A 16305-nucleotide genomic window follows, 5' to 3' on the forward strand; every position below is an offset into this window, starting at 1 on the left:
TTTCACCCCCTGCCTGCACACAAGTCTGCCAGAAGATTAGAATTCATAAATAACTCATTCGTTCAGCTCCTACACCAACACCAGTCTGTAATGAACACGACAAATTGTTGGGTATGTGGACTTATGCCACACACTACGGATAAGGGTATCCCATATTTTGTCCTGCCATTTAGCTACCATGGTCCTCTGTGGGCATTTCAAACAATGTTCCTGTTTTCCCTCGAACCATATTCCCCAGGAAGCAACTCGAGCAACAAGGCACTAGTGGCAGGAATTAGAAATATGAGTAGAGATATCGACACGTATAGAACAATTCCCAGAGATGAATTGAAGCCTTACAGTAGATGGAATATAACAAAATATGGAATTTCCTTAAGTGACAGCCAGCGAGCAAAGAAATCCTCCCCGATCTGGATAGTACCCCACCAAGGTTACCTATGTCTGCAAGGAAATGGCAAAAATACCAGAGCTCAGCTAGGGAAGAGTGTCTGTACTGAGACTTACGTTTTCTCGTCTCGGACCTCCCCTTCGTTCTTAGCAGCTAAGGGTACCTACTTCGTCTGCCATGATAGAGCATACACATGGTTGCCCCCTGACTTTTCGGGCACATGTTTTATCTCGTTCCTGCTGCCACCCACCTACACGGCCGAGGCAGATTACCATCGGACAAGGACAGTTAGGGGTGTTGTGAGTAAAGACGACACTACGGAACAGGAGTTTGGGGACTTCTCAAAAGGTTTTCTGCCGTTTTGGGGGCCTATGGTGAACAGCAGGAACTTTCGCCAATTGACGAGAGTAGTTGAATCAGCCGTGATCGAAACGGCTGGTGCCCTTAGTAACTTGACTGCGGAGCTCCAGTCGGACCGCCTTATGACTCTTCAGAACAGGGTTGCCCTAGACGTCATACTTGCAGAACGTGGTGGGGTATGTAAAGTCATCCAATCCAGTTGCTGCATCTTCATCCCAGATAACGCTCCAACAGTATACCAGGCCATCTCCAAACTGCATAAGATCTCTGAGTCCATTCACGTGGATGAAGGAGACTGGTCCTTAATGGGGTGGTTCTGGGGACTGATATCTGCCTGGGGATGGAAGATTCTGATAGTCGTTGGGATGATCTTAGCCATCCTTTTTCTGTTCTGTCTGTGCGTACAGTGTGCTCCTGCAATATGTTGCCTCTGTGCTACATCATGTGTAAGGAAGCCTGTATCAAGAGATGAACTAAGTAAGAGGATGATGCTACAGCAGCATCTCAATGACTTTATGCACACAGACCTGGACTCAGATTAGCATGAGTATAGGTTATTGCCTATATAAGGGCAAAAGGACGGTCTGTGGTACTAAAAATTCTGGACCCTGCTGTTATATGGTACCGTAGCTCCACACTCGTGTCGAAAATGTCATCGTATCATGACGATTTTGGTGTCGGCAGACCGGTAATGATTGAGACATTATACCTGTGCATTTGCGTCATGATTGAGTGACGAAATCACCCTTAAATCGTGGTTTCTGTCTTGAACACTCAGGTTCCATTTTGTGAGCGGCATCCATTTTGTGGTTGCCCTTACATAGTCAAAATGACCAAAGCCGAATCCGATCTGGAAGGACACGTACACCTTTCTGACTCCTCTGTGACCTGGGCAAGCTGACTCCACTGCCTCAAGCCAAACCTGTTCGGACAGTTCTCATCCCAATGGCCGAGCTAGATTAGCATCAACGCACAACATGTCATAAACCGTTCATCGCATACAAGCTACGCTAATCCCTCACACACCTGTCCCTGTTTCTTCTTTATGACTAGTTTTACAAGGAGGAGGTGCCCGATTTTATTGGGGGTTCATCGATATCCAATGGAAGTTCTGGGCCTTGCTGGGTAATCTATCACAAACTGGACAAACGAAAATATGGGCTTGCCATCATGACTCTGCTCTTTCTTTGTAGTAGAAGTATTTATATGACCAACTGTAAAAACAAAGAATTCTTGCCTGAAGTGTAATATTTTGTATAAAAAGAGAAGACTGGTTCTGTAAAAACGAGCAGTCTCCTGAGAACCTACATGTGCTTCATGCTGTTGTACTTCTAGGATACCTGTTACTGGTTGCAGCCAATAAACTCGATCCTTGACATCACCTAGAAGACTCTGTGTTTCTGTGGTCCGAAACAGGAAGAACTCAAGAGGCCTCTGGGTGTTCCCCTGACACCGCCGGGTCCCTAAAAACCCGGTACCTCACCTGCTGCTGACAGAAACTTGGCAGAGGAGGCCTGGACAAAGGGTTTCCTGTCACAGGGAGGTGTCACACCACTCCAGATAGGAGATAGTGGATTGTAGCAGGGAGGTTTGAAAGAAACTAGACACTGCCTGGGGAGCACAAGGCTTCCCCTTGCATAATCCGGTCAAACCGGTTCGGGGGCACACTAGCCCCAGTCCCAGCGCGACCCTGGACAAAGGGAAAGGGGTGTAACCACCCCCTTCCTGGGACCCATCCATAGGAGGGACCTAGCAGGTAAGCTAGCCCCCCAGTTTGGTTGCCCCCAACTTTTTGCCTGGTGTTTTGCTGGTTTTTCGACTTAGTTGACCTGGGGCCCTGCTATTCAGGACCCCAGGCCCACTGCTCTCTCTGTAAAATGGATTCCATGTACTCTAGGTACATATCTAATTGGATACTGAGTCACCTTATCAGCCCCTGTACAGTGTACCTTAGGTACCCAGGGCATAGGTGCACTCAGGGCCTACCAGGGGCTGCAGCATGTATTATGCCACCCCTGGCTGGCCATCCAAATCTGACACAACTGGCTGATCAAACAGCTGGGGCAAGGTGGTGTAATCAACCTTTGATTTAGATATAGTATCCCTATATCTAACCCTAAAATGGACACACATCTTCCTATCAGTCACTCCTATGGCAGGCCTTATCAATCCTGAAGGCAGAGTGCTTGGACTTATGTGAGATGGTGCTCTGGCATGAGCTGAGACCGTTTGCAGCTTGCGGAACCAAGTCCTAATAGCGGTTCCATGATAACGCTATACCATATACTCTTAAGTGCATTATGAACCTCGCGGTCAAATGCTAACTTTGGCATAGCATTATCAAATCATGTCGAGTAAGGTGTCATACGAATTGTAATACTACCCCCTCGCCAATTCTGGCGACGGGGGTAGCATTCCACCCTTCTAGAGGGGCACAACATGTATGTAACTGTGAACCCCGGTTAAAGTTAACTCGAGCCTCAGCATCACAAAATGGATGTTGCCACCACAGACACAAGTCTGACCTCCTGCTGCTGGGAGTCCTTCCAGCGAGGGGGACTCGGACAAAGGGTTTCCTGCCTTGGGAGGTGCTAGCACCACCCCAGACAGGATTTTGTGTATTAGGTAGGACAGGTGTCACACCACCCCACACAGGAGATAGTGGATTGTAGCAGGGAGGTTTGAAAGAAACTAGACACTGCCTGGGGAGCACAAGGCTTCCCCTTGCATAATCCGGTCAAACCGGTTCTGGGGCACACCAGCCCCAGTCCCAGCGCGACCCTGGAGAAAGGGAAAGGGGTGTAACCACCCCCTTCCTGGGTCCCACCCATAGGAGGGACCTAGCAGGTAATCCAGCCCCCCAGTTTGGAATAAAGGTGGGAGCAGTGCCCATGCATTATCCTGACTGAAACTTATGAAACAAAACTCTGGACCCTTCGACATCCTACTCGACGTAGAAGACTTAAGAATCTCCCTTGTGGTCAAGGAGTGACCACCCTGTGCAAACAGGCACCATCCAGCGTGTCACCGTTTGCTTTGTTGCAGTTCCCGCCGGAACTCGAGCGACAGAGATCGACAAGACCCAGCGTTCCTGCCTTCTTACAGCCCGATCCACAGTCTCAGCGAATCTGAGACCCATGGAGGCGACCTGAAGCATGCGGCCGGCCATCTTGGAAAGACCACGACGTGCTGACCGTGCAGCTCCCGAGGCTCCCTCAAAGCTGTGCATTAGGTTTTGAGGAGCCCCAGCCCTGAGCAGCTTTTGCACCGAAGCTCACCCCTCTACACTCACTGAGTGCTGCGAGGGGCCCTTCTGAATTGTTTGGCTCAACGCGTTGGTCCGGTCGCTTGCCCGTTGGCTAGCGACCCCGGTTCCGACGAACCTTTGACTTTGCTCTGCCAGTCCCAGTTGATCTGGACTGGCCCTCGCTCCCATGAAAAGGAGCACCCGCTCTGACCTTGCTGGTCCGAGTAAGAAGCGATCTTCGAATCCTGCGTGGGTTGCGCTTGCCAAGGTTTGTTTGCTCCAATCCGGAAGCCGACACCGCCGACAGCGAGAGCCTTCATGGGACAGCTCATGATCCACTCCTGGACATCCTCGGTGCCCCAGAGTCAACGTGGCAGCGGAGACAAGTTTCACGACAACTACCTGATTGCGCCCGACATTGCCTGGTTCCTTCCTGGTCCCGCCCTGGTCACTGCTGAGTGACCCAGACTCTGTCCCCTTTGCTTTCAGGTACTCTTCATCTTCGATCCATCCTTGGATGGCACCGGACACTTCTCTTCTGGCCGCCTGCAGCATCTTCATCTCCAGGCTCCATAGATCTACACGACGAAAGCCGACACTACTTTGCGCCGGTGCACCCCCTTCCTGTGGGTGAGGTAACTCATGAACGCCGGTGCTCCTGTACTGGTATACACCTCTAGTGTCTGTCTAAAGTTTTGTCCTTCTAGGTCAGTCGGAAGACTCTTAAAATAGCAACTCGATAACTTTTACGCACCATTGACTTTGCATTGGTGCATGTGTGTGCTTTCAGCGCTGCAACCGATTCCCGCGGGCTTTTCCCGACTTCAGCATTGCTAGTCCCGATTGGTCCCAGCGATTCCCCAGGCCCTAGGCCTGACCACTGTTCGATTAGTGATACTTATACCACTTTTTTAATATATGGTTTGCGTGGCCCCCCGGCCTCATCCATAATTGTGCAACTTTCATATGTTTAACTGTGCTTTTGTTTAAACGCTTGTGCCTCTGCACTCATAAAGTGTACAGAGGATTATTCCAGTAATAAATACATATATCTTTATAATATATAACTTGTGTGGTGTCCTTTCATTTGATATTACAGGATTGCATATGGTAAAAGAGCTGGCTTCACATGCCCTTTTGAGTTAAGCCTTTAAGGCTGCTTAGTCCATGCTACCCTTAGGATAGCTTGTCTATAAGGTTGACTTACAACCATCACCATAAGGGATTGTTTAGACTGATACAAGGTGCCCCCAGAATTGGAGACATCATATATCAGGCCAACTTCTCACAGGAAGCAACACAGAAGCTCCAGGAGAGGGACACAACAGACCATGGTTCTTAACAGAGGAGGTGTTCCACCACAGCAGGAAGTATGGAGCAAAGGGAGATGCCCACAGCATAACCCACAGGAAACATTTCCAGAGGGACAGAAAAGGAACGAAGAGAACTGCACGTGAGTCTCCGAAACTTCCTGGCAAGGAAGATCAGCGACACAATAGCAAACGAATACCCCACATAGGGTACATCACATCCCTATAAAAAGCAAGGGGCACCCCTTGAAACAAGCTTATAGGCAGAGGTCAAAACGAATTGTATAAACAGCTGGCCCAGCTGCACCAAAGGAAGGAAAAACACAGCTGAACAGCCAAACAACCTGTCTAGGAAATAACGTCTTGAACCCAGAGACGGAAACATAAAAGCAGTGACAATACTGCATACGAAAACATAAGTCCACCAAGAGGACTAAAAACCTGACAGTCAAGGAAATCCAGATAGGAGGCACCGGATCGCCGAGTCGGCATGCTCATCAAAAAGATCAACCCCATCAAAGGGCGAATCCCTGAGTCGCTCCCAAACATTCTCAAGGGAAACTGCCATTGCGGAGCCATGCATGGCGATGCAGAGCAACTGACCTGGCCATAGCTTGACCCACGCAGTCAGTGGTGTCCATGGCAGACCGGACGAAAAACTGTGCCATGACAGGGCCATCCTGAATAAGCCGGACCAGGTGAGCACGAGGCCCCGCTGCTTGACAGAGTCCCAAAGAGCAAAAGTAACCAGAGCAAACACGCAGGTCCTGTTCAGGGACTGAAGGCCTGAGCTGGTGGATGCAAAGACATTGCAGCCACACAACTCCAACCACCTAGAATTTAGAGTGGGCGGAAGCAACGGAGGAGGAGTGAAAGGGAGTACAGCCAGGACTACAAGCCCTTGAACCCTAGGATGGAGTGACAAACAGGCAGGATCATCTGGAGCCGGATGATGGTGATGTGCAATAGCACTACCCAAGGGGTACCCCGATGAGGGCCTTTTCCAAGTCCCCAGAAGGACTTCATACAATGACCCGCTGTGAGAAATTAGCCTGATATATGATGCCTCCAATTCTGGGGGCACCTTGTATCAGTCCAAACAACCCTTATGGTGTCTGGTAGTAAGTCAACCTTATTAGACAAGCTATCCTAATGGTAGCATGGACTAAGCAGCCTTAAAGGCTTAACTCAAGAGGTCGTGTTAAGCGAGCTGTTTTACCAATCACAATCCTGTAATATCAAATGAAAGGACACCACACAAGTTATATATTATAAAAATATATGTATTTATTACTAAAATAATCCTCTATACTCTTTATTAGTCTAGAGGCACAAGCGTTTAAACAAAAGCACAGTTAAACATATGAAAGTTGCACAATTATGGATGAGGCCGGGTGGCCAATCAAACCATATATTAAGAAAGTTGTATAAGAGATACCAATCGAACAGTGGTTAGGCCTAGGGCCTAGGGTATCGCTGGGACCAATCGGGACTAGCAATGCTGAAGTCGGGAAAAGCCCGCGGGAATCAGGTGCAGCGCTAAAAGCACACGCATGCACCAATGCAAAGTCAATGGTGCGTAAAAGTTACAAAGTTACTGTTTTAGGAACCTTCCGGCTGACCTAGAAGGATGAAACTTTAGACACATACACTAGAGGTGTGTACCAGTGTGGGAACACCGGCGTTGCTAAGTTACCTCACCCACAGGAAGCGGGTGCACAGGTGCGAAGTAGTGTCAGGTTTCGTCACGCAGGTCGATGGTGCCTAAAGATGAAGAGGCTACAGGCGTCGTGGAGAGAAGGGTCCGGTGTGATCCAAGGGTGGATCGAAGATAAAGATGATCTGAAAGCAGAGGGGACAGAGTCTAGGTCACTCAGCAGTGACCAGGGTGGAACCAGGAAGGAACCAGGCAATGTCGGGCGCTTTCAGGTCGCTGTCGTGAAGCTTCTCTCTGCTGCCACGTGGACTCTGGGGCACCGAGGATGTCCAGGAGTGGATCACGAGCTGTCCCACGCAGGCTCTCGCTGTCGGCGGGGTCGGCTTCCGGATCGGAGCAAACAACCCTTGGCAAGCGCAACCCACGCAGGATTCGAAGATGGCCTAATACTCGGACCAGGAGGGTCAGAGCGGGTGCTCCTTTTCAGGGGAGCGAGTGCAAGTCTGGAGCAACCAGATTCACAAGTCAGATTTCAAAGTTCGTCGGCACAGGGGCCACAAGCCAACGGGCAAGTGACCGGGCAAACGCGTTGAGCCAAAAGATGCAGAAGGGCCCCACGCAGCACTCGGTGAGTGTAGAGGAGTGAGCTTCGGTGCAAGAGAGGCTCAGGGCTCGGGCTTCTCAAACCCCAATGTACAGCTTCGAGGGTCACTCGTGGGCTGCACGGTCAGCGTCTCGTGGTCTTTCCAAGATGGCGGGCCCCACGCTTCAGGTCGCCTCCACAGGTCTCAGCTCTGCAGGGACTGTGGATCGGGCTGTTAGAAGGCAGGCACGCTGGGTCTTGTCGATCTCTGTCGCTCGAGTTCCGTCGGGAACTGCAACAAAGCAAACGTCGAGGTGACCACAAGGGAGATTCTTCAGTCTTCTACGTCGAGTAGGATGTCGAAGGGTCCAGAGTTTCGTTTCATAAGTTTCAGTCAGGATAATCTGAATGCTTGGGCATTGCTCCCACTCTTATACCAATCTGGTGGGCTGGATTACCCGCTAGGTCCCTCCTATGGGTGGGACCCAGGAAGGGGGTGGTTACACCCCTTTCCCTTTGTCCAGGGTCGCGCTGGGACTGGGGCTGGTGAGCCCCAGAACCGGTTTGACCGGATTATGCAAGGGGAAGCCTTGTGCTCCCCAGGCACTGTCTGGTTTCTTTCAAACCTCCCTGCTACAATCCACTATCTCCTGTCTGGGGTGGTGTGACACCTCCCTGTGACAGGAAACCCTTTGTCCAGGCCTCCTCGGCTGAGTTTCGGTCAGCAGCCGGAGGTCAGATTCGTGTCTGTGGCAGAAGCGTCCATTTTGTGATGCTGAGGCTCTTTTAAAATCAACCGCGTTTTAGCAAAGTAACATGTCTTCTCCCTCTAGAGGGGTGGAATGCTATCCCCGTCGACAGGACTGTCGAGGGGATAGTATTCCAAATCGTATGACACCTTACACGACATGTTTTGATAAAGCCAAACCAAAGTTAACATATAACCGCGATGGATTATAATGCACTTAATAGTATATGGTATGGCATTATCCCGGAACAGCTTAGGGAATTGGTCCCGACAGCTGCAGACAGGCTCAGCTCATGCTAGAGCTCCATCTCACATAATACCAAGCACTCTGTCTCCAGGATTGTTAAGGCCTGCCATAGGAGTGACTTATAGGTATATATGTGTCCAGTTAGGTTTAGATATAGGCATACTATATCTAAGCAAGGGGTGATTACACCACCTTGCCCCAGCTGAGTGATCAGCCAGATGTGTCAATTTTGGATAGCCAGCCAGGGGTGGCAAAAGATATGCTGTAGCCCCTGGTAGGCCTTGGATGCACCTATGCCCTGGGCACCTATAGTGCTCTGTACAGGGGCTGATAAGGTGACCCAAGCCAATTTAGTTATACACCTAGAGTACATGGAATCCATTTTACAGAGAGAGCAGATAGCCTGGGGCCCTGATTAGCAGGGAACCAGTCCAACTAAGTCGAAAACCAGCTAAACACAAGGCAAAAAAATCTGGGGTAACCATAGTCAGGTAGCCACCTTCCTACACCCGCCAAAAGGCAACAATGCTTCATGTCCACCCTGCCCTGGTTGAGAAGATCCAACAAAGAATCCAAAGGCAGGGAGACTAAGGGCCGCTGCATCTACAAGATATCCGCAGCCCTGCGAACCATCCTCGCAAATGCTGCGCTAGCCTCCTTGGCCATCTGAGGTGGAGACAGCAAGCCTTCCGTTGGGGAAGGCTGAAGGTCCACCAACCCACAGAGGCGCAGAATGATGAGCTGGCCAGTGCCCTACGGGCCCATGCTCCGTGGAGCATTGAAAAAAAAACCTGGGGGTGGAGAAGCCACTGGAGTCATATCCTCCACCAGCAGAGGAACAGCTGAGGACGTAACCTGGTGTTGACCGACGCCGAGACAGTGTCAGATCAACATCGACGACCCACGAATAAGACTCGTCGACCCGGCATCGGACTGGTGTCGACTCAATCTCCACCAAGGTAGAGGCTCCGTGCTGCAGCTGCATCCAGCAACAACGCAGGGAACCCCATAGGGCTGTGAGAAGATGCAGCAGGAGGGCCGTGTCCCGATGTTGCAGTGACTCTGGAACTGGAGTCAAGGCACTCGGTCGGCGCCGAGGGCGAACCCCTGACCTAAGTCGCCAACATCTGCCATGAATAGGATGCACACGACTTGAAGTCCACAGGCATCGGCACACTGTTCCAGACGCGAAAAGGCGTTGTGAAGGCCTGAAAACAAAACAAGCCAGAGGAACCGCTTCTCTCGGATCTGCGTTGGGAGGCAGCGCGCCGGGAGGGACTTAATGGCTCCATTGACATCACTTCCGTAGACAACGTCAAGACAGAGCCGGGTGACGCCGCTTCCCCCGGCACGCAGAGGTACTGCTGCGGAAAAGTTTTTCCGGATCCAGTCTGACACCTGGGGATATTCTAAGTTAAGTTAAGGAATCTGCAGCTAGATGTCTCTATCAATTTTAGTAGTTTACGTTTCTTGAAAACATAGAATTTGGTTTTGGTTACTGAAGGAATGCCAATTGACACCACTAAGCTTGTTATTAATACTAGCTCTTTTCTATGGGGGCCAAACAAATTGTTCAAATATTTCAGATGCACTGTGAAATCCCCCAAAATGACCAAACGCTTATACGAAGCCACACAGAAGCAGAGATAAAAAAAAAAAACCATAATATAAAAAAGATTTTGCTAAGTAAAACAACACAAGCACAGTCTCATCTTGAGTTCTGAAAGCAATTCTTTGTAAAGGTCTGAAGGCATGATCAAAGACAGTGCTTGCAGTACTGATGGATTACCAATTGAAAACAAAGCAGGTAAGAAATTTGAGAAACTCCGATATGTTGCTATTCAATCACCAGCTTACTGACTAGTTATTCAGTACAGGAAGTACTTGAGCAACCGTGATATGGTGTACAGTCCACAGAATGCTTAATTAAAAAATGTGTTGCATTCAGCAGCTAGAAATAAGGATATTGAATTCAAATCTGGATTGTGGATTGTGAATCTAATACAGGAAGTTGTTTCGTTATGAGATACTCACCCGAATCACAAACAGTTGCAATGTCTCCTGTTGTTTCACTGACTGACGCAGCTGTTACAGGACTTTTGTGGCCAGTGAGACTTTGAACATAACATAATCTGTATTTAAAAAAAATAATAACGTTGACCGAAACTTTTGACAACGAACATAAACAATACTTGCATCAATATATTTCTATTGCCTGTTTATTTTTTTCAAACTGTTTGGTTTCATGTGAAAAAGAGCGCTCAGAAACATACAATTAAAAGGTGTTTATTAAATTGTTGTTCTCTCAATTGCATTCTTTACTCACCCACAAGCACTTGTGAAGTAGACTACCCACTTCCGGAGCACAATATTAGGATACAGGTTCATCCGAATTCTGATCGAGGTCTCTCTTGTTCGTACAAATGGTAACTCTTAGCAAAAACAAAATGCACAGAGACTAAGGTTGCTGCCTGCTGCCTAGCAGATGCATTTTCTGGATATGCCTCAACAGAGACGCCTACAGAAAACCTGGCGAAACCAGAAAACTGCGGTATAGGAGAGTAGGATCTGCTTCCTATAGTTAATCCCACTTTTTGCTGATGTTTCACTGTTTTTTTACTTTAGTCTGGCTGGGGCCCTCCTATCCAGGACCCCACCCTAGCTGCTTCCTCTCTAAAATGATTCCATGTACTTTAGGTACGCTCCAGTTTGGTTACTGGGGTACCCTTATAAGTCCCTAGTATATGGTACACTATGTACCCAGGAATTAGTTACCCCAGAGGGCTACAGCATGTATTATGCGATCCCTGGGCAGCCTTCCAAAATTACACCACAGGTCTTCTACAGCAGCCTGTGTAAGGTGGTGTATGCACCCCTTACTTAGATATAGGTTCCCTATATCTACCTTATATCACTACACATATAAACCTATCAGTCACCCCTAAGGCAGGCCTTATCAATCCTGAAGGCAGGGTGCTGGGTTTTGTGTGAGAGGATGCCCATGCATGAGCATGGGCCCCTCTGCAGCCTTCGGAATCTATTCTTCAGGGTTGTTCTGTGATGCAGCCAGACCATATACTCTTAAGTGCATTATAACCTCACAGTAAATGCTAACTTTGGAATGGCTGAAAGGAAACATGTTGTGAATGGTGTCAACACTTTGGAATCACAGCCCCCCCAGCCAGTCCTGGCGGCGGGGGTATGATTTCACCCTTCTAGAGGGAGAGACATGTACACACCGGTACACCCGGTACCAGTTTAAAAGAACCCTGACATCACAAAATGGATGCCACGGACACAAGTCTGGCCTCCGGCTGCTGGACGAAACTCTGGCAGGGGAGGCCTTGACAATAGGTTTCCTGTCACAGGGAGGTGTTACAACATCCCAGACAGGCTTTAGTGTATTGGGGCTGGGTGGGTGCACTTCAAGAGTGCTTTGAAGTCCGTACTGGGGGCACATTTGGTGTTCCTGTGCATAGCCCAGTTCAAACCGGGTGCAGGGGCTACCAGCGAAACTGGACAAAGGAAATGGGTGTAGCCACCCCTCTTTCCAAACCCTCCCATAGGTGGGTCCCCAGAGTTTGTCCCACCCTTTCCTTGGGTATAAGATAGGAACCCCTGGCAACAGGACCTTAGATTATGCCTGGACGAAACTCTGATACTGAATCCTGGAACTTCGACAATCTACAAGGTGCTAGATGAATGATCTCCCTTGGAGTAAAAGAGTTACTCCCCTTCTTGGCAGGCACCAAAGACGCATCTGACCGGTTTGCATCTCCGAAGCTTCCGCCGGACTCCGAAGTATTTGCAACACAGGAGGTGGGATTCCAGACTTTCCAGAGGCTGACCAGAGTCCCCAGCAAAGCTGAGCCCCGTAGCCCTCGTGGGTACTGTGGAACCGGAACCCCTGGACACCGTGCACATTTCCAAGTGCATTAGCTTCTTAACGTCCCTTGAGACTGTGCATTGGGTTACTAATAGGCCAGACCCGAGCACCTTTTCCACTGAAGATTGCTGGTCTACACTCCACGAGTGTTCCGTGAGCCGGCCCTTTGTCTTTTCGCTCAAGGTATTTATTTATTTATTTATTTTTGAGATTTGTAGATACCCGAGGGTCTCTCAGCACTATGGACAACAGGTAGAAACAGTAGTGAGCAGACTATTGATTGAACAACTAGGTCTTTATCATCTTTCTGAAAACTAGCAGAGACTGACAGGATCTAATCTCCACCGGTAGGGTGATCCAGAGTTTTGCCATAGTAACAACAAACGCCTATCGCCCCAAGAGACAGTTTTGGTGCGAGGCACTGTAAGATGAAATGCAGTGGAGGATCGTAGTGTCCTGTTGGGGATGTAGGTAATTAAGTGATTTATTAGAAATTGGGGACCTATCTTGCAGGAGGCTTTATAGGCAATGAATGCCTTGAATTTTATCCGATTTTTCACCGACAGCCAATGGTACCTCTTGATGACATGTGAGATGGGCTTGAACTTAGGAGTTCCAGACAGCATTCTGGCTGCCGCGTTCTGAACGGATTGCAGTTTTTGAATGACCATGCTCTGTGCATTGGCAAGCAGCCCATTGCAGTAGTCCATGGATGACATAACCAATGTACTGACCAAGGCTTTTCCCGCATTCAGTGGAAGAAATGGTAGAATCTTTTTAATCATTCGGAGTTTATAAAAAGAGGCCGAAACCACCAAATTAGCATGGGGTGCAAAGGTCAGTCTGTCGTCAAATAGGACGCCTAGATTCCTGACCTTGGTGACTGGGATTGATGGGGAGCCTAGAGCAGGTGGCTACCAGGAGCTGGACCAGATAGGAGATGACTTGCCAAAGATCATGACCTCCGTTTTGTCGGAGTTCAATTTGAGACAGTTGCTGGCCATCCAACTGCTGATGCCCAACATGCCCTTTTGGAAGCTGGCTGCTACCCTTTCTCCATTGTTATTTATTGCGAGCATCAGCTGGGTGTCATCGGCATATGATGTGAGACCCATCCTATGTGCCTTGATGACTCTAGCTAAGTCAGACACATAGATGTTAAAAAGTGTCGGACTTAGGGATGAGCCTTGCGGAACACCACACGGTAACGTCAGTTGGGCAGAGTGGAAGGTGCCGAGAGTTACTACCTGGGTCCAGTTAGTGAGAAAGGATAGCAGGTCTTTTGCCTTATCCTGAATGCCCATTGCAGTGACACGGTCGATCAGAGTAGTGTGATCGACCGTGTCGAAAACAGCTGAGAGGTCCAGCAATATAAGTACTGCTGTGCCTCCCTGGTCCAGAATGAGTCTTATATCTTCTGACGCTTTGATTAGTGCAGTCTCTGTGCCATGGCCCTTACGAAAACCAAATTGGGTGTTGTGAGAAGTTGGCCTGATATATGATGTTTCCAATTCTGGAACCACCTTGTATCAGCCCAAACAACCCTTATGGTGCCTGGTTGTAAGTCAACCTTATTAGACAAGCTATCCTAGGGTTAGCATGGACTAAGCAGCCTTAAAGGCTTAACTCAAGAGGTCGTGTTAAGCGAGCTGTTTTACCAATCACAATCCTGTAATATCAAATGAAAGGACACCACACAAGTATATATTATAACAATATATGTATTTATTACTCAAAATAATCCCCAGTACTCTTTATGAGCAAAGGGGCACAAGCGTTTAAACAAAAGCACAGTATAACATATGAAAGTTGCAAAATTATGGATGAGGCCGGGTGGCCACTCAAACCATATATTAAGAAAGTGGTATAAGAGATACCAATCGAACAGTGGTCAGGCCTAGGGCCTGGGGAATCGCTGGGACTGGTCGGGACTAACAATGCTGAAGTCGGGAAAAAGCCCGTGGGACTCGGGTGCAGCGCTTAAAGCACACGCATGCACCAATGCAATGTCAAAGGTGCGTAAACGTTATAAAGTTACAGTTTAAGGAGACTTCCGCTTAACCTAGAAGGATGTAACTTAAGTCGCATACACTAGAGGTGTGTACCAGTGTGGGAACACCAGCGTTGTTGAGTTACCTCGCCCACAGGAAGCGGGTGCATAGGGTCGAAGTTGTATCGGGTTTCGTCACGCAGGTTGTTGATGCTTGAAGCTGAAGATGCTGCAGGCGTTGTGAAGGAGAAGTGTCCGGTGTGATCCAAAGGTGGATCGAAGTTGTAGAGTACCTGAAAGCAGAGGGGACAGAGTCTGGGTCACTCAGCAGTGACCAGGGTGGAACCAGGACGGAACCAGGCAATGTAGGGCGCAATCAGGTGGTTGTCGAGGAGCTTCTCTTCGCTGCCACGTGGGCTCTAGGGCATCTGCGACGTCCAGGAGCGGGTCACGAGATGTCCCACGAAGGCTCTCGCTGTCGGCGGTGTCGGCTTCAAGATCGGAGCAAACAACACTTGGCAAGAGCAATCCACGCAGGATAGGAAGATTGCTTCTCACTCGGACCAGGAGGGTCAGAGCGGGTGCTCCTTTTCAGAGGAGCGGGTGCAAGTCTGGAGCAACCAGATTCGCAAGTCGTATTTCAAGTTTCGTCGGCACAGGGGCCACAAGCCAACGGGCAAGTGACCGGGCCAACGCGTTGAGCCAAAAGATGCAGAAAGGCCCTACGCAGCACTCGGTGAGTGTAGAGGGGTGAGCTTCGGTGCAAGAGTGGCTCAGGGCTGGGGCTTCTCAAACCCCGTTGTACAGATTCGAGGGTCACTCGTGGGCTGCACGGTCAGCGTTGCGTGGTCTTTTCAAGATGGCGGGCCCCACGCTTCCGGTCACCTCCACGGGTCTCAGCTCTGCAGGGACTGTGGATCGGGCTGGTAGAAGGCAGGCAAGCTTGATCTTGTCGATCTCTGTTGCTCGAGTTCCGGCGGGAACTGCAACAAAGCAGACGTCGAGGTGCTGGATGGTTCCTGTTTGCACAGGGTGGTCACTCCTTGACCACAAGGGAGATTCTTCAGTCTTCTAATAATCTGAGTTGCATTGGCACTGCTCCCACTCTTATTCGAATCTGGTGGGCTGGATTACCTGCTAGGTCCCTCCTATGGGTGGGACCCAGGAAGGGGGTGGTTACACCCCTTTTCCCTTTGTCCAGGGTCGTGCTGGGACCGGGGCTGGGATGCCCCAGAACGGGTTTGACCGGATTATGCAAGGGGAAGCTTTGTGCTCCCCAGGCAGTGTCTGGTTTCTTTCAAACCTCCCTGCTACAATCCACTGTCTCCTGTCTGGGGTGGTGTAACACCTCCCTGCGACAGGAAAGCCTTTGTCCAGGCCTCCTCGGCTGAGTTTCGGTCAGCAGCAGGAGGTCAGACCTGTGTCTGTGGCAAAAGCATCCATTTTGTGGATCTGAGGCTCTTTTAAAAATCAACCGCGTTTTAGTAAAGTAACATGTCTTCTCCCTCTAGAGGGGTGGAATGCTATCCCCGTCGATAGGACTGTCGAGGGGATAGTATTCCAAATCGTATGACACCTTACACTACATGTTTTGATAAAGCCAAGCCAAAGTTAACATATAACCGCGAGGATTATAATGCACTTAATAGTATATGGTATGACATTATCCCGTAACAGCTAAGGGAATTGGTCCCAACAGCTGCAGACAGGCTCAGCTCATGCTAGAGCATTATCTCACATAAAACCAAGCACTCTGCCTCCAGGATTGTTAAGGTCTGCCATAGGAGTGGCTTATAGGTTCATATATGTCCAGTTAGGTTTAGATATAGGTATACTATATCTAAGCAAGGGGTGATTACACCACCTTGCCCCAGCTGAGTGATCAGCTA

The 16305-nt window shown here is 49.3% G+C and overlaps 1 protein-coding gene across 3 annotated transcripts in view; it reads right to left on the reverse strand.

The window, feature by feature from the left end:
* Positions 1-16305, reverse strand: part of LYST (lysosomal trafficking regulator) — a 4348576-nt gene that overhangs the window by 275510 nt on the left and 4056761 nt on the right. For all 3 annotated transcript variants that reach the window (XM_086927077.1, XM_086927076.1, XM_086927078.1), the window contains one exon: positions 10575-10672. In XM_086927077.1, coding sequence (XP_086783203.1) covers positions 10575-10672 — 98 coding nt within the window. The remainder of the gene's footprint in view (positions 1-10574; positions 10673-16305) is intronic.

Source organism: Lissotriton vulgaris, chromosome 6 (genome assembly GCF_964263255.1).
Source record: "Lissotriton vulgaris chromosome 6, aLisVul1.2, whole genome shotgun sequence".
NCBI lineage: Eukaryota > Metazoa > Chordata > Amphibia > Caudata > Salamandridae > Lissotriton > Lissotriton vulgaris.